The 27,262-nt window shown below is 37.5% G+C and overlaps 1 protein-coding gene across 1 annotated transcript; it reads right to left on the reverse strand.

Moving 5' to 3' along the window:
* Nucleotides 1-11,022: 11,022 nt before the first annotated feature.
* On the reverse strand, nt 11,023-11,691 carry LOC145682708 (uncharacterized). The gene has a single exon (XM_081754096.1). It carries the CDS (start codon nt 11,689-11,691, stop codon nt 11,023-11,025), a length of 669 nt encoding a protein of 222 aa, XP_081610222.1.
* Nucleotides 11,692-27,262: the final 15,571 nt, after the last annotated feature.

The raw sequence follows: 27,262 nt of genomic DNA on the forward strand, positions 1-27,262 counted from the left end.
ACTGTCCAAATAAAATTATGTTTTTCTTAATGAAAGTTTTTTGGTCACTATCCTTGTGTCACTATCCACAAATATTCTTGTATCATTTTCTTATAAAAAAGAGGAACAACGGTGGAATTAACTGAATTAAGCACACATTATTCCCGAAAAGGCACACACTGAACATATTTGTTTCATATAATTTTAATGAAAAACTAGCTTAACCTGCGCTCTCTACACAGTGCATCATTCACATATGAGCATGAATCTTATTGTCATCCCTCACAACATCTGTTCATGTCCCTTTACAAACAAAAGTGAAAGACGTCTTGATACAAATCGGCAACGGGTATCATAAAGGGGAGATTTTTTCGATTATTTTTTTCAATATCTCGCACCGTTTTCAAGATTTGAGCGTACTTCTGGTTGGAGTTTCTAATTCATGAATGATCAGTGATTTCTTTCTTCTTGCATGCAGGATGTAATAAGAAAATACATTACACACACAATTAATTACAATGTCAGTGATATATTGTGTTCATCGGGCAAAACACTTAAAACAATAAAGAATCATCTTAGACTGGAGAAATCGTTATCCTTTGTTTTTCACTATCATTTCGACATGGAACAAACGCCTGAGAGATATACTACTCCCGTATACAATTATATGGTGTTGAAATGTATAACTCGTAGGATATCACGCTTTAGTTTTTTTAAAATTTCAACACTTTCTGTGTACTCCTAAATAATGTAATAAGGAAATAACGACCGTTTCTTAAAATTTCAATTAGAACTGGACAATCTACACAAAATTTGCAATCGATCAGTGAAAACAGCATCTTTCTAGAGCCTATGGTTCCCGAGAACTCACTGTTGAAAGGATTGTTCACAAACATATATAAACCTAGCATTTTAACACATAAATGATGATTTGGAATATATCAATTTATGATTGCCTTTTGAATTTAGTATTTGTACTTTGCCAGACCCGTATCCAAGGGGAGTCTAGGGGGACCGTGTCAAACCTAAATTTTTACTGGCCACACTAAAATTTTCACGATAGGCTCGCAAATGAACTATAATATGGTGATGATCTATAATGTGGTTGGAGCGTCCGCCACCTAACTTCTACCGGGCCCACCTACATTTTTGGTCTGGCTACCGGCCTCGAGCTTGGTAATTGAGTTTTAAGGTTTCTTATACCAATTATGTATTTTTCGGAAGATTGTACTTTGTGTTTTTAGCATATTGACTGCCACACTAGAAAAAAAGTTTTCCTAGGGGGTCAGATACTTTAATGTTAAAATAGATTAAGAAACCAAAGAACAAAATAAGCTTTCTACTTCAGTTAGAAATTCTTGTATGTCCGTGAGTTGTCACATATCAGATTACATAAATGTTACAGTATGAGGTTTAAGTCGCTTGTATATTACGCAGCTCCCAAGGTGAAAATAAGTATGAATATTTTGTTTACAGGGCCGTGGGCTAAAAATTAGCGTGGATTAAAATCAACTTACGTGGTAGTTAATGCATTAAATAACTATCACAATACCCGAGTTTGAAAAAAATTGAGATCCATTTACGTAGGTAATCTTGTAGTAGATGTCAATAATATATCTAAAAGATAACGAACGTAACTGTTCTTGTTTGTAACCAACTTGTAAACAAAACTGAGTTGATTTGTAACTTATTAGATTAACTTATTAATTTAATCATTAATAAGTAATACAGCGAGATATAAATACACAGGTTGTTTCAAAAGAACACCGACCACGTTTGAGAGGTGATTCCTGACACCAAGCTAAAACAAAAAGTATAGACCAACCTGTGTGCACAAATGCTTCCTTTCGGAGTCCCCCGCACAGTTCGATCACAGGCTGCCGAAAACATGAAAAAAAAAATAAACTTCGAAGATCCATAGGTCCAAAATTATGGGGCCTACAGGGTCCGGTCAAGACTTCACTTAGAAACTAGTATGTATCCTATCCAAATATCCATGTTTTAGAATCCTAAGATACGTCCGTTACAATTTTTATAGAGGTAGTTGAGGACTACTTCAAATTATATGCCCGTATCCAAACTCCTTCTATAAAAATTGTTGCATGTATACCCTAGGACTCTGAAACATGGATTTTTGGGTAGGGCACACACTAGTTCTTACGAGAAATCTTGACCCGACTACGGTAGGTCCCATAAGTTTGGAGCTATGGACCTCTAAAGTTCATTTTTATATGTTTTCGGCTGCCTAAAACAAGGAAGCATTTGTGCACCCAGGTTGGTCTATTCTTTTTGTCTTATCTTGGTGTCAGGAACCACCTCCTAAATGTTATCGGTGTTGTTTTGAAACACCCTGGGGCCGCGGTGGCTCAGTGGAAGGGTATTCACCTCTGGTCTTGGAGTCCCGGGTTCGATCCCAGTCCCCCGCACAGATGGACTTTGTGGTGGACAAACACGGTGTGCATGGGTTTCCTTGGGGTTCTCCCGTTTCCTCCCACTTTCTTCATTTCACCATTTCATTCATTACTCATCATCACCGTCTCCTCTAGCCTAACCGGCATAACCGTGGGAAGTAAAATTCAAAGATTTCATTTTGAAACACCCTATAGATACACACAGGAATATTATATATATAGATGCACAATGGAATATATATCTAAAGAATTATGGCGAAGGTAAATAAAATATAATTTGTAATAATAAATAATTTGAAAAAAGTGGGATAATAAAATGTTATAAAATGAAAGAAACTTAGGCTGTGTCCAAAAGTGCGAAGTGCGCACTTCAAGCATGCACACTCAAAGTATACACTAGATACTGTACACTTCGTGAAATTTCCTTTTGCCCCGCACTTCGTTTCAGCGTCTCATCATGATAGAACATGGAACATTTGCAGAACAAAGGAAAGAAGAATTTAAAGTGCTAGAAAAGGTAAATTAATGCTTTTAAAAATAACTTTCCAGTTATATTAAAAATGAATATATCGTACAGATTGACAATATGGGACACAGAGATAACCATAACATGACTGAATTGTATCTTTCAAGCATGCCAAGAGATTCAGCTTTGGCATACCTGCACATATTTGTCATTTGAAATCTGTCATTAATTAACGCGCAGATTAACAAGAGCAGAGGTTAAAGACAATAACTATATATTCTACATATTGTGTTATGTGCAAACTAAACTCATAACAGCATAAAAACACTAAACTATTGGCGATGTTCTGTTTTATGTTTGGGCGAGGGAACATTTATTAATCCACAGTGAGCAGAGTAGCATTATTGGTTAACGTGCTGATAACAATCTTGCGGGTGTTGACTTAATTGTTTTGTCCCTAAAATTAACTTAGGAAATTCATTACAAGCATCAAAAGACATCGAAGATACTGAGGGGAGCGCTATTTAAAATAATGTGGTGCAGAACTACTTTGGCAAATATATAATGTATCTTAGAGAGCTCATATTGTGTAAAATTGCTTTCTGTAGGGAAGATTACACAACAATAACACTATAATTGTGCTAGTTCTACCGTATTGCTTCAGTTACGCATGCTGATTGGACTATTTCTACCATATTGTGCTTAATAATTAAGTTCCTTAGATGATACTCTTTCTTTGTGGATCTATAGATTTTACCCGTAAATCTTCAAAATTGTGTCTCAATATTTTTAATCTGCACCAAACGTTATGCTTACAAAGGATGACAAGGAAAGAAATGGTACAGTTGATAAACGTGAGGACCAAACTTTTATAGGGAATAGCAATGCCACTAAGAAATACCACTGTATAAGGATCACATATACTCAAGGTGGATAACCTTAATTTAAAAAAAATGGTAAAAATAACAAAAAAATGTAAGATTATTATCTTGTAAGCCTGCTTAAATGGAATTCTGTGCATTGTATACACATCATTACTTGCATTCACTTCACTACGCTCTCGGAGCCTATATATCTCTCGATATGCAACCGCTGTCTCTCCCACATGCTTCTCACTGCGAAAATGGTTACTCAGTTACGAAATAATCCCCTCGTTCAAGTAATAACCATAAAAATTACTAATATAATAAGAACTTCTATGAAAATTAGGAAAAGGTTTAGGTAAAACATACAGTATGTATGTTATGTGATGTTTCTCATTGTTCAACTACACGGAAGGAACAACTATATTACCTATTCATAACTGTTCTAGTGGATACAGTAATGAGATTATATGAAGTAAGGTGAATTTGTGAAATCGTTGATAAATGTGTAGAAATACATTTTTTAAACTTGTATTTAATTTGTTTGTCGGGTGTCAAAAACGCAAAATGTACTGTAGTTGGCACTTTACGGTCTCTCACACAGACCAAGGAAATACAAGTGCAAGGAAATACGGTGGCTTTGAAGGGAATTTGTTTAGAATCAAAACTAGAAAATTAGGCCTATCTGCCTACGAATTAATATTGGCAGCTGTAGCTATAGCCATACACTAATGATAATATAGGTATTCATTATTCTATCCTAAAACTTAAAATTTTAATTCGTATGCCATTAAAGTTTATAATCTAGGTGCAAATAGCTGCATTACTGATAGTCTAGTGATCACAATTAAGCTACATACGAGGGGGGACCCAAAAAAACGGGAATTGTGCTGCAGGGGGAGGAAGAGTAGGGGAACCCATTGTTGTACCAGTTATCCTGTACGATCACGCCACCTGCGTCAGTGTGCAAAGTTGTGTCGCTGTGAGTGCATCGGTTCGCTCCTGAGAGTTTGTTTAGTAAAACAACTTTTTCCAGTTCGGCAAACACGTGATGGCAGATTATCGAGAGCAACGGGGAAATCGGCCGCGGGAATTACTGTAATGCTGAAGATTGCTTATGGGAATACTGCCCTAAGTAAAATCAGAGTATACGAGTGGTTTGCACGTTTTAAAAATGGAGAAATGTCAATTGAAGACCAACCACGTTCAGGACGCCTCTCAACGGCAAGAACTGACGAAAACGTCGAAACAACCAATGCCCTCGTTTGTGAAGACCGTCGCCGAACCATTGGTCAACTCTGTGAGATGTGTGAAATATCGTGGAGCTCAATTCAGAGGATTTTATCAAAAGATTTGCACATGAGAAGAGTTGCAGCCAAATTTGTCCCTCGCCTTCTGACAGACGAGCAAAAGGAGCGTCGACTTCAGGCATGTGTTGAACTCCAAAATCAGCTCAAAGAGGACCCTGACTTTTTTTTGCCAAGGTGATTACCGGTGATGAATCGTGGTGCTATGGCTACGACTCCGAATCAAAGCAGCAATCAAGCCAGTGGAAGACAAGTTGTTCTCCTCGTCCTAAGAAAGCTCGCCAAGTGAAGTCACACACCAAGACAATGCTCATTTGTTTCTTCGATTGCAGAGGTGTTGTGCACGCGGAGTTCGTTCCCCCGGGTCAAACTGTTAACCAGGGGTTCTACTTGGAGGTTTTGAAAAGATTGAGGGAGAGTATCCGGAAGAAAAGGGAAGATCTTTGGCGCACAGGCAAATGGTTCTTCCATCATGACAACGCTCCGCTCCACACCGCCCTCTCCGTGAAGCAGTTTTTAACCAAAAATGGCATGACACTGATTGTGCACCCCCTACTCACCGGATCTAGCCCCCTGTGATTTCTTTTTGTTCCCCAGACTCAAATGTGACATGAAAGGAAAGCGTTTTGCCACTGTGGAGGAGGTAAAACAAAAATCGCTGGAGATCATAAAGAAGATCCCGATAAGTGATTTTCAAAACTGTTTTGAACAATGGAAGGAACGTTTGCAGAAATGCGTTGCGGTCCATGAACAATACTTTGAAGGTGATGAAAATTTGGTGTAAAAATATTAAGAAATAAATAAGTTATGACGAATTTCCCGTTTTTTGGGGTCCCCCCTCGTAAAACATTTTAAGCACAAATGTTTTCATAGCATTATTAAACAAATTATGTGGTTGCTTTCCTACGTTATTTTAAATTTCATTGTACACTCAGAGAACAAAAATACGTTTGTTATTGTTGTAACATTTTGATAATCTACATATAAAATCACTAATTTGTATATTTATCAACTAAATTATTATAAGATCAGCTCACAAAAGTGTTCACCCCAACAACAAAAAATATTAAATATATGCCCTTTAAAATATTATTAAGTCAGTTTCAGAGTATGGTTGTTCCTACTACGAAGAACTGCAATCTTAAGTACACAAATGTGCCAACGTAGTGTATGTACAGTGGGGGACAGTTCTAAATGGTACAGCCATATGGAGGTTTACGGCTAAGGTGCTCCACCAGTTGAGTCCGAAGCATTTGCTGGGGAATATGCAACAAAATTAGCTTTAAAAGAAGGCGGGTGGCTTAATCGCCAGGAGCTGAAAATTCCCGTACACTTGGGCGAAATTCCCACTACTGTCTACAGTATCATTTCTCCAAAATGAAATAAATCTTAGACGTGTAGTTCTTAAGGCAAACATATTACTTGATATTTGTCCTATTTGAGACGACAAATTGAAACACAAGATGAAAGTCCAATCCTGTTGCTGTTGGAATGAACTCTCTTTAAGTCGTTTGATCTGAAATGACTTTACAAAACCTGAATAAATAATCTGTCACTTCAGGGGGGGGGGGGTAGGAAGAGCGAATGCTCCCCTTCTACAGTATGATAACACATACTTTTAATCAAATGCTTAGCGAGAGTGAGTCCATTGGAATAGCTCTTTTATGATTTGAAATCTTGCTCCCAAGTCATCTTTTGTCATAACTGACAACATAGGAGAACGGGAGATGCAAATATGATGAAGGAGAAAAACACTCACATGTGCAAATTCAGAATGGGGACAAGACGTTTTACCTTAAATTGTTGTACTTTGAAAATAATGCTACACTTCCTTTCCTATTTTCACATTTCTCACCGTTTCCGATTTATAGGGGTGACCATTGACTTTTCAATTAAGTTTTTGTTTACATTTTGACCCTCCACTATTTTGCACAGGGTTGTCGTAGAGAGTCGAGACTTGCTGCATCTTCTTTCATTTTGCAACAGCTTCCAAACGATGTGCTACTTAATCCCTCTTGTCATTTGAAAATTTTGAGTTGGACCCCATGTGGGACCCTGCGAGGATCCTGGCAAACATTTTTATCCGAAAAAGTGTGTTTTTGAAAATGACGGGATACATATTATCCGAGTTTTCCATTTACCCAACCGTTTCCGAACAAATGATTCGGTCAAAATATTCTGCCAGCTTTGTAGTTCTTACATTATAAAATATGTTGTAACTCACGATATTCCGCTCGGTGGCACGTATAACCTTGGGATCCATCTAGTTATAACATATCAAATGAAAACACATTTGTCTCGTTCGGATCTCAGCGGAGCCACTGCGTGACCCTTCCTTGTGAGTATGAAATTCTATATCTCGCGAATAGTTTTGCAGAAAATACCTAAACTAATTTTTCTATTGGGAACAGGGAGAAGCACACACGCGGGGCTTAGGAAGCAGATTGCGCCCTTAAGATTTGTTTTGGTCAGTAAGGGACATACATTTACATTCAAATGGCAAAATCACACGTTTAACTATACCATAATTTTATTTTTAAGAGCGCCAAATGCGTAGAACGAAGGCATTCTTCTTGGCTTGGAAGAATAAAATTATGGCTGAAAGTGGAAGTAAACAGACTGATTACGATCAGGAACAGTGGATGCTACCAAGCAGTGGCGTAGCCAGGAGGTTTGGAACGCCCGACATTTGTAGAAGTTGTTAATATAAGGCCTAAGATTGCAGTTTTATTTAAACTTTCCCGGGGTGAACCCCCGGACACATCCTAAACGAACATTTAGCCAGCGGTCCTCCTGAAATCAAATCCTGGCTACGCCCCTGCTGCCAAGTGATGTATTCTCTGTCACATAAGAAAATGCATGTTTTCCGTGGGATACTATCTTTTCCCCATTACTATTAGAATGAAATCGCTACACATTCCTTGCTACCATAAAACTTTTAAATGTTTTAAAAGTTTTTAAAGTTGAATCCCTAACCAAATGATAACTGCATGATCTATCTCTTTGCAGTTCACCCAATACACTATAGAAATATCGTAAAACTTAATAAAAGGAAAAAAAAGTTCTTTCACAGCGTGAAGCTTACGATTATTGCCATATATTTATAGCGTAGATGTTTCGTGTACCTTATTCCGTAGCTCATTGGATCCGTGCAGACTTCCTATTTCCGCGACCCGTGTTCGAATCTTCCTGTCGCTATTTTTTCTTTTTATTTTATTATTGATCAGGTATGCTGCAAGTATATATTTATTTTTTTCTTGTCAAGCGGAAAAATGAAGTAGAATTTTACAAGGGTAAAACTCTAGATTTGACTGTTAATAAAAACTATGAATAAGATTACAGCTAAAAATAAATTGAATATGGTCAAGGAAATGGATTTCAGCAGTTTTGTGTGTGATCAGCACATTGACTTCCATCATCCCTATTTCTGGAACTAAATATCACTAATTATGTTTTTTTTCGTTTTTATATAAAATTCTCATCTTTTAGTCCTTAACAAAACACACATACATCCACTTTCATATATATATATATATATATATATATATATATATATATATATATATATATATATATATATATATATAAATACAGAGTGAGCGAGCGAGAAAGTGAGAGAGAGAGACTAAAGGCATCACCACTTCCACATTACAAAAGCATATATCAGGTATTGAATTGGAAATCTATGTCAAGACCTGCTGTGGCATGCTTCATAAGGACAATGCCAGTCTGCTCACGTCACCTTTGGGGTTCGTGAATTTCTTGCGAGCGTTCCGAGTTTGGATTCTCTGCTTATACCCTCTTTTTATGCCTCGGATATTTTTTCAAGAATGTCAATGACATGCCGTAATACGAATGTTGAGAAGTAACCTTTATATGACAAATAGCTGCAAATAAATACACTACATAATTTATTTATTGCGATGATATTATTTTCTTAATTTGAATTTAACATTCACATATATCATAGAATACCAACGTACTGTGAACACCTGTTATGTTTTAAGCATAATAATCACTATGTTCTGCAATGATTAAATGTTATATATATACAACTGACGCATTTTAATGTAATTATTTTATATAATTTTTCATGCATTGCGGAAAATAGAATTTCATTAAAAAAACGTTGACTCACATGAGAATCGAACCCTCAACCTTACGATTTGAAGTCCAACGGCGTACCACTGAGCTAACAGAAGCGCTTTTCGGAAGAAGAAGAAGAAGAAGAAAGAGTGTCTGTTTTCCTTCCCGTAGTCTGGAAAGGATGGGCGTCCAGCCTTTAGGCTGCTTTGCCCTAAGATATAAAAAAAATTTCGTTTTTTGTCTGTCTTCGAATTTCTTTTGGGGGCTGGGGGCATCTCGAGTGATGCAAGTTATGTTTTTTTTCTCTTCCTGGTTTGTGTGGAGACGTATTAAGGCGTTTGTTCTTCGTGCTTGTGGTGTGTTGTCGCTCGCCGTGTGGTTACATTATTGCTTGTCGCTCTTCGATGAATTATCGTCGCTCTCCTTCAAGTTTCTTCGTTTTAGCAAGCTTTGTGGTTTGGTGTTAATGAGGAGTGAAATTTTCGTGGATGTGTGTGTTGTGTTCTTCCTTGTTGTGTTTATATATATGTATATTTTTTTTCCTATTTGGTCGTACGGTTGGAGGTTATCTGAGTTTTTATATATTTGTTTATTTAAAGGATGCGCTTTTCGGAGAATACATCTGGCGATATATAGGTGTATTTAAGATAATAATTACCAGGGCCCGGATCTTGTTGACAAGTCAACTTTCTTCTGTTACGCATAGGACAAGGCAAGTTCAAGTAAAAACGTTATCCATCAACTCTAGGTTCTAAAAATATAGTTTTTTAGGATCAACTTTTGGTCACTTTTTGCTGTTTTGAAATTTCAGGTCATTTTTTAATATTTTAAGGTAACTTTTAGGTCACTTATGGTCTTTTTATTCTTTTTTTGTACATAAGGAAATCTTTAAATGAACACGGTTTACGGATGTGGAAAAGACGAAGTTGAATAATCTCTTTTCTTACTTCCTGGCTATTGGAGTGGAAAAACTGCATTCTTAACAAGCTAATGAAAACTAAACTGTAGCTGGTTAACGAAAGGCGGGGTTGGTAGGTGGCCAAACAGATACTTTTGGGGTATTGACCACAAAGAATGTTATCACGTGAATAACTAAAAATGCATTAGAAGGCGTACAAGGGCTTTAAACGTGTTTTCTATTATTTTCATGTAGTCTAAACTTGCTAAGTTTTATTGTTTAAGAGTGCTTCCTAGTTTCAACTCGGGAGTGAACTTACGCTTTCAATACTTACAATGCCGTGCAATGAACTGATCAATGGACATAAGTGATAAATGGACTTATTATATTATTATATTTAAAAAAAGAAAAACACATCTGCAAGATTTTTCCCGATTGCAAAGATTGGATTCGATGTTCGAACCTGGTTTACTTTTTTCCGAAGGTACCCGAAGTCGGACTTAGAAAATTTTTGCCTCGAAACACCAATAAAGAATGCGCTCAACCTTTGTGAGACAAGGTGTACATACAAAAACATTACATATGGTAACTACGTCTTGAAAATTATGTCAATGAGGTGTGCACCATGCTTATTCAAACAGATATTTGCACGTCTCTTCACAGCACTCATAGCTCGTTGAAGCATGTCCAGCGGGGTTTGGTGGATTGCATGTTGAATGGATTCACGCAAATCCTGTAATGTTGCAGGTTTTGTTGCATACACTTGTTGCTTCAAGTAACCCCATAGAATGAAGTCACATGTCGATAGGTCGGGCGAGCGTGCAGGCCAAGGAACATTGCCGCGACGAGACAACCCGTCCTGTAAACATCCTCCTAACAATGTTGATCGATGCAATTGCTGTGTGTGACGTGGCCCCGTCTTGTTGGAACCACATCTGTCTAAGGCGACGCCTTCGTAGTTCTGGGAGTAAAAAGTTTTCGAGCATGTCCACATACCAAGCACAAATGACAGTTACAGTGTTACCATCCTCGTCGTTGAAAAGTATGGTCCAATAATTCCATCAAAATAAACACCACACCATACTGTTATTTTAGGGCTATGAAGGGGCACTTCATGCAACATCCTTGGATTTCTGGGTGCCCAGTAACGGAAATTCTGCTTATTTACACACCCATGAATGTGAAAAGGACCCTCGTCGTACATGATTAACCTCTGCATAAAGTTTGGGTTCTCATTAATCATTTGCAACAGCGTATTGCAGAATTGTACGCAAGCATTAAAATCCTCATGAAGCAACTTGGAAAGCATCTGAATTTTGAATGGGTGCAAGTGTATGGCCTGGTGTAATATTCGCCGCACACTCCTATCTGACATGCCAAGTGACACAGCATGCCGACGAGATAAACGCCTTGGACTTCTAATTAATGCTCCTCGAACCCTCTCTATATTGCCTGGTGTTCTCACTGAACGTCGACGACCTAGGGATTTCTTTGATATTGCAGAAGACGAAGCTCGGAACTTTTTCACCCAATTAAGAATAGTTTGTCGTGTCGGTACCTGTCCATTTCTGCCAATGTTAAAATGACGCCGATACTTACGCTGCGTAATTGTTGCAGAGTCTTTGTTCTTGAAGAAACACTCCACTGCGAAAGCGCGATGTTCGTTAGACCAACGCTCCATGGCTACTGACGGAAGGCTTACGTAGTTCTTCCAATACTGCGCATGCGCACGGAACAGTCGAACAAACCTACATGCATATACAATGCTTTGAACCACTTTACAAAACAAAACAACAATGAGCGCGTTATTTATCGGGTTACGTTTTCTATGTTCATTTTACATCGTCTAACTATTTCTGCCGCACCCTTTATTTTAAATATATTTTATTTTATTCTTTTTGTTTAATAAGTATAATTATATTTTTCTTTCTTTTTCTACGGAAATTAACAATTCTCATTTTTTTCTTTTTATTATGGGAATAAGGAAAAATATTCTCAAGAATTTTAAAGCACTTAACGCCAAGGCGTTGATAAATATGCTATTTATTTCGCTATCTGTGTGATATATGGGATATATTTTTCTTTCATATATAGGAGAATTAACGTTTCCCTTTAGCCTCGTAAGGAAATTAGAAAAAATGGATATTCATAACAGCATCGGTTTCAAACACTTAATGTCAAGGAGCAGATAGACTATTCTATTTTGTTCTCCCCATGAAATAAGCATACCTTTTTCTTTCTTTATTTCTTTCTTTCTTCATGGTGGCCCTTCAGACATACCTAGACAATAGTCAGTAGTTTGCCTGAAGGCATAACGTCACGTAGCAAACAACTCGGTTCGACACGTGACAATATACCTACCTTCTGAATAAAGTTGGAAGTCATTTTTTTTATTTTCATGATTTCATGGAAAGTTATATATATATATATATATATATATATATATATATATATATATATATATATATATATATATTCGCTTCTGTACTACTTCCACCACTACTACTTATCTCCCCAAAAGAAAGCAAATCGCCTTTTTGAGTACTCTTTTCTCATATTTTATTGAAAAAAAAACGTGTTATGAACGATTTAAAAAAATAGAAAAATTTCCTTCGGCCTGGTTTGAACTCACGCCAAAAGCAATTCTTGTTATCAGCCTACAACGCTAGCGCGCACGACCACGGAATTCTGTTATTTCTGTTGTGTACGATTTCTGTTATATACACAGGTATAGGCTACGTGGCAAGATACGGATAACGCCAACCAGAATCGTGTATTTAGTTACTACTTCCGGGAGTACTCTCCCGAGCAAGATCTCAACAACCTAGTCCAAGCTATAGGTTAACTATGCAAATAAAATTCATTTCAGACGGTTCACCCATTTTTCGTTATGATAGACAACGCATTTTTTCCATTTATATACTATGTAGATATACGTTAATAATATTCTTACTGTCTTTTTTATCTAAATTATTTATTGATATAAAAATGATGTATTAACTTTAATATTTAACAGTATCATACAAATTCATCGTGCGTATGACGACGTGTCGTCGTCTCAAGGTCTGTTCCGGTCATGCCGGGACACGAGTGTGATTGCTTCCAGGTCACGAAATTCGTAACCAATTATCACTGCTTCAAAATACCAGTATAACAATAGGGTATGTTCTAACACCAACGGGTAGGAACTGACTGTGGTTAGATTTTTTCCTAAAAACGGAGCTCGATTCTCAGTAGAAGCCTATGGTTTCGGATCCCACGTTAAGCTGTAAGTCCATGTCTCATATAGCCTCGCTGCTGAATGGGACGCTAAAGTAAAAGCAACTACTACAACTAATAACAGACATTCCACAAAGAGCTCTGCAGACCATTTTTTTCATAATAAATATTTGTTTTCATATCAAACAGAGCAATCATAAATGTATAATTACAAGCATTCTATTAAAACTTCAGAAGTATTCAGAAACCTAAGAAAAAAAGAAACAAACAAACAAGAAAAAAAAACGATTTGATGTATGAACTTCTACCAAACTTAAGTTCTAGCAAGCGAAGTAGGCTATTTTTAACATTATTCAATTTGACCAGTTGCTATATTTGCTAATAAAAGGTTGACGTTAAATTTTCTCCCTGAAATATACGCAAAGGAGAAATTAGTTTTTATCAAATATCCGGCTTTAGACTGGTTGATTTATATAAAAAGAGTGAGTTTGTAACGACATATTACAACCATGGGATTCAAACTTGCGTTGCGTTATTCAAGGTTTAAAGTTCTTAACATATTTAAGATTCTACCGAGAATCAAATTCAATGTGTATATTTCAAGGTGAAGTGTCCATATATGTTCAGGAAACTTGCATTTCAGAATCTACTGGCAATATTATCGCTAACTTCAAATACCCTGAATTTCATTCAGTTTATTGTATTATAAAACATTGCTTAGTAGATTATATTATTTGTCATATTATTTTCGATATTTATATATATATATATATATATATATATATATATATATAGTAACAACCTTCCACCGTCGAGCCTATATAGCATGGGGATGAATATGTGAAATGACGGTCGAAGATCGCTGCTACTCACCATCTAGAATGAGTAGGTACAGGATGACGGAAAGAAACCACATTAATTGATTTTGAATTAAAACTTTGTATTTTCATTAAAGCTTGTGTACTATTGTGATTGATCGTCGACTGAATATAAACGCAAGATCACATATCTTTAAGCAGCTAGGAAGTTAACCACGATAAACTCAAACATAGCTGAGATACACATACCTTTATACAACTGATGACTGGAACTGCTGTCGATGTTCTGGACGATCTCTATATTGCTGCCAATAGTCTAGAATGGTCGACTATTGTGTACCATTATCCACTATAATGGTCTGCTGAACTATTAGATCTCCTGATCTAATGCTGGACTTCGAATCACAGAGAAGTAACTACTGTGACATGAGTAACGATATGAATACTCGATGTACAATGTTCTCTTAGACTGAACTCTGAGACAAAAGCTCTACAGAGACTCCTTGAGACTGATCCTCGAGACTCATCTCAATCTCTAAAAACTATAAGGTTTTATACGAAGATTCCAGACATCTTGGAATTCATTGTCGTCGACTTTCTGTATATCTCAGCTATTGGTAAAACGTTGGTTTCACCCGAATTACATCGTGATCAAATTCTCAGACTTACAAATTTATGCGAACTCAACGATTATATCACAGTCAAAGTGTGTCAATGTTACAATGTGACAATCTGATGACAATTCAAAACATTACAAATACAAATTACAATATCTTACGAACTGACGACCAAGCGTCTAGCGGCAGTGAAACATTCATTACATACACACAACATTGATGTCAACACATAAACACACACACGTGTTTACGTTACGTGATAACATTTAGTTTCTTAACATTCAATTTATTAAATTATACTACCTTTACCAAAAATAATATCTTTCTGAATAAAATCAATGACATGCCTCAACATGCCCCTCCTTCAAAATGAGAGAACTCCGTTCTCGACTCAATTTCTTCCCTGAAATTGACCGAAAAACTAATTACATATATTCCATAAACCAATCATATATATTCAACCATCACCCTGTATATATCTTTATATCACATTCGAAAGAAATCATAAAAACAATATTTATTTACAATCATAGGTTTCTTTTTTGTTTTTTCTTTTCCGTAAAAAGAAAATACTTTTCAAGAGTCCTCATAAAATATGAGCTCCTGCCATCTACTGAGTTACATCTATAACTACTTGAAGTTGTGTTGCATTTCCTGTGCTCGGAACTGCACATACATATATTTTCTCGTTCTCGTTCTTGAAAAGTTTCCACTGAATTCAGTTGCAAAGTTCGACTCAGTGTTTATTGTCTCCGCATAGTTTCCACTAATATCAGTGACCATATCACTGATGCTTTTCATAACTGTAATGCACTTCATTATACACTAGATATGTTGTTATAAACCACTAATACACTAATCAACAACGTCTCATTTCGTTGCATGATTTTAGAACACAAAAATAAAATTTAAAAATATTATTCACTTCACTTATGGTAAGTTTGCTATCTATAGAGTTAGCAACTCTTGATGCACTTCCTCCCGAAAATGTTGTGTCAGCAACGTTTTGTGACACTGATCTTGAAAATCTTCCACGTGTTATCCTGTTTGCCGCGTTGTTTCGATGGATAAAGTTAACTTTGCATACGTGCTCCGCATTTTTCGTGAAATTTCGGCAAAATGTTCACAGAACCACTACGTCGCATGGACGAATGTACAGTTTTCGTGTTTCGAGTTTGTGACAAAATGTTTATCCGCTTTTTCCATTTCAAAACCGGATAATTCGTGATTTGTGATACATCCCTCTTTGGTTTTGGTGCAGTGCATACCAACAATGTTCAAGTTACCTTGTGGTTCCTCTTTGTGCTTGAGATAGTGATCTGCATTTTGTTTTGTGCAAATAGTGTGCTTTTTAGTGTGGTTTTTATTTATTTCTGCATATATTGGAAATAATCCGCAGTTTTCTACATTACTAATATCGTCATACACCTTTTTATTCTCTACTCTTCCTTCCTGTTTTTTCTCTCTACTAAATCTACATAATTTAATAATTAAATAAATGATAATTATAGACGTTGCTAGTACTAAGGCTGTTAAAGATGATAAAGCAATAGCCATTACGGTAAACTTCTTTTCCATAATATCTGTAAATATAGATAACTAAGTGTGAAATCGCGTTTTCATTTTCTTAAAAACTAATATAACTATATCGCGGTCTATGACTCTCTTCTGAACAATATATTCATACTTTTAGCATAGGACTAGTATTAATGTTCATTAATCGTTCATTATCCTCTATAAAATGCATAATCGATGCATATTCTAAATAATGACTAGTGTTCTAATCGCTATGTAACCTATTCGGATACAAAAATGCTATCCTTGTTACATTTTCAATCGTTTGACGCTGTTGTTGTCTTTTTTTTTTCATTAGACATCACTGTCTAAATCCGACTCTTCCTCTGGTCTATCCGAATCTTCCTCATTTGCACTTACAAATGGTTTCAAACGTCTTATGTCAACTGAATCTGTCTTCTCTTGTCCTTTCTTAGTCTCGTATCTCACTTTATATGAGTTATTATTCAACTTTTGCACTATTACTCCTCGAATGTTATATCGTTTCCCAAAACAAGCAGGAATGCCTGCTCTTGGCATTTCACGAATCCAAACTTTTTGTCCCACGTCGAAGTTTGGTTGAGAGAACTTCTTCTCAATTTGTTTCTTTTGGGATTTGAACCGCTTCTGCAAATTCTGATACGCGATCTTCCTTGCTTCCTTTACATTTCGTATTCGCTCTTCGTTTTCTACATACTCACAAGGTATGTCCAGATCCTGTTCCAAGAACGTTCTGGGTTCACGCCCTGTAAGCAAATAGTAAGGCGAGTGTTTTGTCCCGTCATGAATCTGTGTATTCATGGTAAACACAATTGAAGGTAAGATCTCGTCCCAGTTTGTAAACTCACGGTCTATATAGTGCTTCATAATTTGTTGAATTGACCCGATGGCTCTCTCCGATGTTCCAATATTATAATGGGCATCTGTATTGGCAAAATTTAACCGCATACCAAACCGTTCAGCCATCTCTTCCATCACTCGGCTCCTGTGTGTGCTGTGCCGGTCCATCGCAAGAATCTCAGGAATCCCATGTTTTGTAATTATTTCTTCAAAAATTGCTTCTGCTATAATTTCAGAAGTTATAGCAGGAACTGCTCTTGCAATTACGTATCGAGTAGCGCTGTCAACAAATACAATAACATATTTATTCCTGTGATTTTTCGATCTTTTGAAAGGCCCAATCTCATCCATAGTTACATGCTGGAATGGCATATAACTCGGGTATGTTTGCGGATGCAGTGGTGTCCTACCAGCTTTACGTTTCTGAATTTGGCAACTAATGCACTGGCTGACCTTTTCTTGAAAAAATCTTTTCATATTTGGGAAATAGATGGTTTTCAATGCTCGATTATAACACTTCGTGTAGGAATAATGTCCTCCTCCGTATATCGAACAATGCAAGTTTTTGAAAACTTGTTCCCGCAAAGAAAAAGGAATGCATAATAGGAATTTCTTCCCATTAGCCATCTTTTGAGTTCTAAAAAGTTTTCCGTCCTTAATTTCATACCAGCGTGCCTGTTTTTCTGATTTTTCATCTGCTTCTTCCGGATGTTCTATAGCCTTCATTATTGAACCGAAGAAAGGGTCTTTCCGTTGCAACTCTGCTACATCCACATCTTCGTCGAACGTGATGTTGACTTCAAGGTCTTCTGTCTTGACTGGTAATGCATCTAAATCGATGTCTTCATCAGTTGGTTGGATGTTCGTGTTTCTTGATAATACATCGCTAGGATTTTTCTCTCCTGGACAATGTACTGGCGTGTACTGATACTGTGCCATCTCTAAACTATACCGTAACAGTTTCGGCGATAGTTTTCATTCATTATATTTATTTCATTATATAATGAAATGTAATCCCATAGTGACAGTTTGAACAATAATCTGTTTTGTTAAGGACTAAAAGATGAGAATTTTATATAAAAACGAAAAAAACATAATTAGTGATATTTAGTTCCAGAAATAGGGATGATGGAAGTCAATGTGCTGATCACACACAAAACTGCTGAAATCCATTTCCTTGACCATATTCAATTTATTTTGAGCTGTAAACGGCAAGTTTAAATAAAACCGCAATCTTAGGCCTTATATTAACAACTTCTACAAATGTCGGGCGTTCCAAACCTCCTAACTACGCCACTGCTTGGTAGCATCCACTGTTCCTGATCATAATCAGTCTGTTTACTTCCACTTTCAGCCATAATTTTATTCTTCCAAGCCAAGAAGAATGCCTTCGTTCTACGCATTTGGCGCTCTTAAAAATAAAATTATGGTATAATTAAACGTGTGATTTTGCCATTTGAATGTAAATGTATGTCCATTACTGACCAAAACAAATCTTATGGGCGCAATCTGCTCCCTAAACCCCGCGTGTGTGCTTCTCCCTGTTCCCAATAGAAAAATTAGTTTAGGTATTTTCTGCAAAACTATTCGCGAGATATAGAATTTCATACTCAGTACTTCTGTTTACTTGGTACGGGAATTCATAGAATTGGAAATAATTCGTTTGTATAAGTATAATTATGCAGAACATCGATGAATAAATGTTTTGTGTTGCTAAAAGTGTATGCAATTTTTTAGGAAATTTTCTAGAGAGGTGGAAAATATTCTTCTCAGGCTGGGACAACAGTAATTAAGTTAGTGCCAAGGAAAGAAAAACTAGAGACGGGGAATTTCTCTAGCTTCCTCTTACAAATAAATCACTGGTCATAACGTATGTTTTTTCCTGACGTATGACTGTCTGTCATCCTGTGTGTCTCCGTGGATGAGTGAGCTGAGGCGTGGGTTGACAATCAAGGGGTTGAGGGTTCGAGTCCGGTCGGGGAAAGTTGGTATTTTTTTCCATTGTTCGTTCCCCATATCTTAAGATGTTTCTCTCCCTACCTAATCATCTGATGCTCTCAACTGAGTTCTCCACTTGAATTCAACAATTGATAATGGGATGCTCTCAGGTTCGGGCGAGCTTTTACATGTCTACTTACAAAATCAAAATTTGCGACAAAATATGGATGCTATCCGATCATTTTGTCTCCAATTCTGAATTTGCACATGTGAGTGTTTTTCTCCTTCATCATATTTGCATCTCCCGTTCTCCTATGTTGTCAGTTATCACATAAGATGGCTTGGGAGCAAGATTTCAAATCATAAAAGAGCTATACCAATGAGCTCACTCTCGCTAAGCATTTGATTAAAAGTATATGTTATCATACTGTAGGAGGGGAGCCTTCGCTCTTCCTATCCCCCCCCCCTGAAGTGACAGATTATTTATTCAGGTTTTGCAAAGTCATTTCAGATCAAACGACTTAAAGAGAGTTCATTCCAACAGCAATAGGATTGGACTTTCATTTTGTGTTTCAATTTGTCGTCTCAAATAGGACAAATATCAAGTAATATGTTTGCCTTAAGAACTACACGTCTAAGATTTATTTCATTTTGGAGAAATGATACTGTAGACAGTAGTGGGAATTTCGCCCAAGTGTACGGAAATATTCAGCTCCTGGCGATTAAGCCACCCGCCTTCTTTTAATGCTAATTTTGTTGCATATCCCCCAGCAAATGCTTCGGACTCAACTGGTGGAGCACCTTAGCCGTAAACCTCCATATGGCTGTACCATTTAGAAGTGTCCCCCACTGTACCATTTAGAAGTGTCTCCCACTGTACATCCTTGCAAACTAAGCACTATGCACTCGCAAACTTTAGAACTTGGATCTTTATACACACATTAGGTGACGCCAGTTCCGGTTACACACATAGCCTTGCATTAGCATATTTTAATTTATTAGTCTCATTGGTTAGCCTTCAGCTAACAAGACAATCGGTCGAAAACCGAGACCCTTCAGGTCAATGTGTTGACCGGCTTCAAAGATTATAATTACCCCCTTTCATTTTAAAACTCCAAATCTTTCATCAAAATTCATTTAATCTTTTCATCATCATCACCCTTTTGTAATAAAATACAAAATTCAATTTCTTATCTTTTATTTAAATAACCTACATCATCCTAATACATAAGTTATAAATTAAACAATTATTCAAACATTGTGTACTCTACAACAAAATTGCGTTGTAGTATGAAACAGCTACACCGTATTGATGACGGTATATCTAAGAAAAAGACAGCAAATGTTCATAAATGAACAATGTTCAACAGAATTTACTATTTTTATTATGAAACATATATAAATACTGGTCAAAAATTAGGGGATCTGACGAAAACTCATGTAAAACTTCTTAAAAATGTGACAACACTATATCTGGTCCAAATATGAAATGAAATCTTTCAGTTTAACGTCCCACGATTATGTCGGTTAGGCTAAAGGAGACGGTGATGATGAGAAATGAGTGAAATCGTGGAATGAAGAAAGTGGGAGGAAACGGGAGAACCCCGAGAAAACACATGGGCATGGTGTTTGTCTACCACAAAATCCACGGGGCGAGCTGGGATCGAACTAGGGACCTCAAACCCCGGAGGTGGACGCTCTACCACTGAGCCACCGCGCCCCCTGTATCTGGTCCAGTTCGAATTAAAATTGACTAGCATGAAGGCACAACGTTCAAACTAACGTTTGAAACACCTATGCACGTGACCGGTGACGTGGCGCTACCAGAGGTCATTTTGAAGTGTGGCGCTGCCAACACATTCCAGCCCCAGAATACCTCTGTTCTCATAGCGAGTGTTTACTGGGACACCAATCCACGTAGTGAAATGGCGCAACAACGTGATTTGCCAGAATCGCTGGCATGGCGAGCTGTCGGCAGGTTGGAAGCTGGTCAGTCACAGCGGGAGGTGGCAAATGCCATAGGAGTGGCACAAAGTGTGTTTTCCGGATCGTGGAATCGATTTCAAACAACTGGAAGTGTTCGAAGAACACCAGGATAGAGCCGTCCACGAGCAACCACAACCAAGAGACGATTGTTATATCTTGTTAACAACCCATCGAAACCGGCGTCAGAGTGCAACTCTGCTCCAGCGAGCCTTCCGAACAGCAACAGGACGCACAATATCCACTCAAACGGTCCGCAATCGACTTCGAGAAGGTATCCTCTACGCACGTAGGCCTATGATGTGCCCATTAACTGCACGACTCCGTGTTGATCGAATAGTGTTGGCGGAGGAACATCGTGGGTGGGGACGCAATAAATGGGGCAATGATTTGTTCTCTGATGAGTCTCGATTCAGTGTGGAACCTGGTAATCTACGTGTTTTCATCTGAGAGAGTGTGGAACACGGCACAATCCCATGTTTGTGCGAGAAAGATCTCAGTATCATGGTGGTGGACTAATGGTGTGGGCAGGAATCAGCATTGGTGGTCGTACTGAACTCCACATCATCCGAAATGGCTTTTTGACGGCTCTCAGGTATCGGGATGAGATCACGCAACCTCTTGTTCTTCCTTATGCTGGTGTCATTGGTGATTCGTGGCTTTTTATGGATGACAATGCTCGTCCTCACAAACCTCGGTTAGTGAATGAGATGCTAGAAGCTGAGGATATCGCTCGGATGAAGTGGCCAGCATGCTCTCCGGATCTCAATCCAATTGAGCCTGTCTGGGATATGCTTGGCAGACGAATTGCCGCTAGACCAGTAACTCCAACGACCATTACAGAGCTGGAAGTCGCTTTTCTGGATGAGTGGCACAACATCCCCCAAGAACTCATCGATAATCTGATTGAATCCATGCCACGCAGGTGAGAGGGTGTGTTGCCTGTTCGAGGTGATCTTACACCATATTAAGGAACAATCAGTGTTGTTGCCTTGCCTGTTTGTAAGCAGTTCGAGAGGTGCACATAACCGTGTTGTTTCATAAGTCATGTGAACAAGGTTTTCCGTGCACGAACACCAGTATGTGCTCCATTTTTCTAGTGTATCTTAAAGCATTCCTTCTTGTATGATATATATGAGTCAAACACAAGCTTATCCATACACTATCTTAAGGTATTCTGTGATATTTCAGCTGATCCCCTAATTTTTAGTAGTATATATATATATTCTACTCAAGTCTTCTAGGAATAATTCTTCTATGGCAAAGTCGAAAGAAGCTAACTACAGGAAGGTACTGCTACCACTGCACACTATAAGCCAACTATGATGTCTATATAACTACTTTTAAACTAACGAAGCTAAATAAAGAAATATACTACATTATATTACGAGCTAGTATTTATAAGTAACTAATTCTAAATCTAAAAACACTAAGTATGCTACTTCTAAGCACCTAATTTTCTAATCTAATTATAAACTTCTGTTACCACTAAAACAGTTCATAATCTTTCTGAATTTGAATGATATCTAGTAATTTGAAGCTTAAAATATATAAAACGATAATCATGCCTTCTGTCCTGTATGGTTGCGAAACATGGTCACTTATTCTGAGAGAAGAACGTAAACTGAAAGTGTTTGGGAATAGAATCCTGAGACGAATATTCGTACCCAAGAGGAACGGGAATGAGGAATGGCGGAGACTTCTGAACGAAGAACTGAATAATTTATATTGTTTACTAAACATTGTTTCGGCCATGAAATCAAGAAGTCTCCAGTGGGGAGGTCATCTAGCCAGAATGGAATGAAGTCGGAACGCTTTCAAAGTTTGAACTGGTAATCCAATCAGAAAACGACCATTAGGAAGATCTAGGCGCAGATGAGCGGACAATATTAAGATGGATCTCAGAGAAATAGGAATATAAAATAGAAACTGGTTTCACTTGGCTAAGGATTGAAGTGAACGGAGAAATTTTGTGAACGCGGCATTGAATCTATTGGTTCCGTAGCTCATAGAGCTACTCAGTTAGTTAAGATGCCTAATCACTGCAAAATTAAAGTACCGGTAACTTTACAGTAATTATGTGATATCTTCAAATAGATAAAAGATAATCGAAATGTGGAACAAGAGCGCCCTAGACAATATTATTTTGCATAAAGTACCGTTATCAAGAGTCACCTAGTAGCTTTCCGTTTGCAAAAATTTAGAAACGCGAAAATAAATGCCAATTTTCTAAATGGCTGCAAACCGAAAGCAGATAAGTGAATCGTGATAATGGTATATCATGTAAAATAATATAGCCTAGGGCGCTCTCGTTCCACATTTCGATTATCTTTTATCTATTTGAAGATATCACACAATTACTGTAAAATTAGCGGTATTTTAATTTCGCCGTGATCGGGCCTCTTAAATAGTTTCAACTGCCCTTGACGAAATGCAAGACAAAAGCGAATTCAGATTTTAAAAGAAAGTCAGAAACTTAATTGCATAAAAAAAAAGATCCTCTTAATTCTCTTTAATATGGTAGTTATCAGAAAAAATCTCCAATGGTTATTGTGCTTAATAAAACAAGTATAATTTTCTTTATGTATAAATCTATTAATGCGTTGCTAATAATACAAGTTCACACGTAAATGCCGCGATGTTGTGAGAGTTAACAGTGCAAGAATGTTTTACAAGTAAAGTTTTAAAAAGAAATCTATAACTGAAAAGTCCTAATAATAAAATGTTTTATTGAATCATATTTACAAAAAGGACATACATTTTTAAAATTGTTCTTTGATTCGTGATTATGTTTTTGCAACCAGTTTGCTGTAAAGTATTTTTTGTTTAAATGCAGTGGGAATATGGCATTATTTGTTTCTTTTGTTTCAGCATCTCCAGTCAGTTAAATATTTATTGTTAACATATTGTTTAGTGGATTTTTACTATAATCTACACTATAGTTCTTACAAATTTCAACACAGAACTGAAAGATTAGTACAGCAACAACGTAATGGTTTTAACCTTGCTGTTTATTGAAGGTTTCCCACAGTTTATTAATTATTTTGTTGGGAAGATACTGGTTTACAAGGTAAGACCATACTATTCAGTAAAGAATATTAGTAATGTGTCACAAAGAATCGCACGAATATAAGATTCAGTAAATTGAATTACACAGTTATAAACCTGGCACTAAAAACCTAACTTGGTTTTCTCAGAGTAATTCATTGGGTTCGCTACGTGAGATTTTATTCAGACTTCCGTTGTGCGGATGATGGGCACGAGTGAGTTCGAGCGAGTTTTCTTTGAAACTCAACTCGATTTGAAACAAATATCTTTGAGCTCGACACGAGAACTTCGCATGAAAAATTTCCTCTAACTTGACTCGAATTTGGGTCAAGTGTCGAGTCTAGTCGAGCCAAAATAAGTCAATTCGAGCTAATCATGTGTGTAGTTTCAAGTACTCTCAAGTATCCTACATAGATAATATTATTATCAATGATACTACTAATACTACTACCACAACTTTATTATTATTATTATTATTATTATTATAACACGGTGTATAACCATGAAAGATAGGCAATTTGTATCTGAATACTGAAAACTTGTTGAATGCAGATCTCGGTCTTCGAGAGGTCTTCAGAAGGCAAGGATATCACTCATGAGGTTCCGGGTTTAAGTACCGGAGGAGCAAGTATTCGGGCTCGAGCCGAAACTTGTTAAAAGTTAAAGGTCGCCAGACAAACATGTTCAAAATTACTCGGCCCGTGTCTAGGGTTGTCAACGGCTCAAGAGGCTTGGCTCGGAGCTCATTCACTATCGAGCCGAATCGAGAAGCAAGCCGAGTCAACAACTCACGCAAGCGAGCAAGCTCGAGTCGGATCAAACCAAACTGAAGGCTCACTCCAATCGAGCCCGAGTGAATAGCTCGTCCCATCCAAGCTGGTTCCAGCCATCGGCTCAATTCAGCCGAATCGAAACGAGCCGATGGACTCGTTTCAACGGAGCTGTCTCGAGCAGATGGCTCACCTGAGCTGGGTCGGTGGCTCATCCTATCCGAGTTGGATCGAGCTGTTCGCTCAGTTGATCCAAGCTGAGCCGGTTGGCATCATTACCCGGGTTGGGCTTCTGCTTGGGCTCAAAAATTCTACCGTGCAGGTCTCAGCCTTGATGGTATATACTTATATTGGTGTTCACATTTGAGGCTGTCTCGTTATTTGAGGCGTGGTCCAGATGAGATGAGATGCGAGCTGTCTCATCTCGTGAGCAACACTAAAACATTCCACATTACTGCTTAATTTCTCATGCTTTTTGTTTTCCAGTCTAATTACGCCATGATTTACAAAACGAGTTAAAACGAGCTGAAAGAGCGAGCCATTTATCAAACTCGACTCGACTCGAAACTCGACGTCAAGAACAGTGACTCCTGAAAATGTTACCTTTGACTCGACTCGAAACTCGAGTCGAATCGAGTTTTAGCTCGACTCATGCCCATCCCTATTCCGTTGCAATTTGTTAACTGTGTGCTGTTGTTTCTTTGTCTTTTTATAACAGTGTAAGGTTATGAAGGGAATACAAGGTCGAAAAGATATAATAGCATTTCAGGCCATCCACCTTGAGTAAGGCTTTTCCTCGCTTTGCTTCATTCACACAAGGCAAATGCCGAAATGGTACCCAATATACAGCCAGGATGGTACCTTTCTTCCTTCCACAATACTTTCTAACGTCCCTAAATAGTGTGCTAGCCGAAGGACGTCATCCTTCATACGTAACGAGGCCACTTCGACTCACTGCCTGACGTCATTGGAGCCAATGCTCTCTTGATTTTAGCAAGAGTACGTTGAGAGAAAAAAAAACATATGTGGCGTACGTATGTGGCGTATAGCGTATGTCTTATACGTACTTTCCGTATTATAAGTGTACCGAATACACATATTCTCCGTACGAACGAAGGAACTGTACGCAGCTGGTCAGAATCTCATACAGACGGACGTATGTAACATATTGTATAGCTGACGTATGAACATACGGAAGACTGTTAGATGTCATACATCCTGCAACGGCATGATGTAATATCTAAGCGTGGAAAAATATGTATCATATGAATAGCATATGCTCCGTACTAATTTCCGTAGTAAATATAAGGATTCCGCCTATTTGTGCATTATACCGCTGTACCGGAGAACGGATTCAATTCTAGTGCATGGGGTACTTGGTTCGATCCCAGCTCGTGCAAAATAGACTTTGTGGTGGACAAACACCATGTGCGTGGGTTTTCTCGGTGTTCTCCCGTTTCCTCTCACTTTTTTCATTCCACCAATTCATTCATTTCTCATCACTACCGTCTCTTTTAGCCTATCCGGCATAACCGTAGACGTAAAACTTGAACATTTCACTTTACTTTTGATTTTTCAACATTTCACTTTATTTTTCATTTTTCAATTCAAATTTTAGAATTGTCAAAAAATTAAAATCGATAATTATTATCTAGGACTAGATCAATTTGGATGATCTGAAATTATCAAAATTCAAATTTGAGAATGTTGACCTAATATGACACCTTAATACTTTGAAACTTAGGGTCAAGTTATGGTCTAAGGTCAATTGTGTAAACCCTTAGAGGACTTAGAACATTAGAACCTATTGGTTAAAAACAATAACAATTTCACACTATACTTTAGTTGTAACTTACAGTCTTTCATTGGTGGAAAATTATCTTTAGTGAAATTTGATTGGTTGAATCTACTTCAAGCTCCAAATTTTGGACTTGAAACTTGTTAGGTCATTATTGTACCTTTATAATTAAAATGTAGATATTTATATATAGGTAGTGAACATTGAAACCGAAACACCTGCGCAAATAGCATAGAATCTTCACAGGACTCATCAGAGTCATCTAGTAGTTTACATAATACTTTTAGGCAATGAGACACGGGTGCGGATTCTTGGTAGTGACTCCAGTAGAAGTTTCGTGACTTAAGTCAAATTATGTGTTTAGAGCGGTATAACAGAGACATATCTGACTTTGAAATAGCGTAGATTGTAAAGACGCGTATAGCAGGTCCATCTGTGTCCAAAACTGCAAAACTTTGTGACGTCACACGAGCTACAGTATCCAGAGTGATATGTGCATATGAACAGGAAGGACGAAGAACATCCAAGAGGAGTGACTGCGGGGGAAAACAAAATTTGCCTGAAAGGGACGTCAGGACATTGACTAGGATTGCTCCACGAAAACAGAGAACCGGCACTTCGGCAATCATCGCAGAAATGAATACACACGTCACAGAACTTCTGTGCA

Source organism: Thermobia domestica, chromosome 4 (genome assembly GCF_964235325.1).
Source record: "Thermobia domestica chromosome 4, izTheDome1.hap1.1, whole genome shotgun sequence".
NCBI classification, from domain to species: domain Eukaryota; kingdom Metazoa; phylum Arthropoda; class Insecta; order Zygentoma; family Lepismatidae; genus Thermobia; species Thermobia domestica.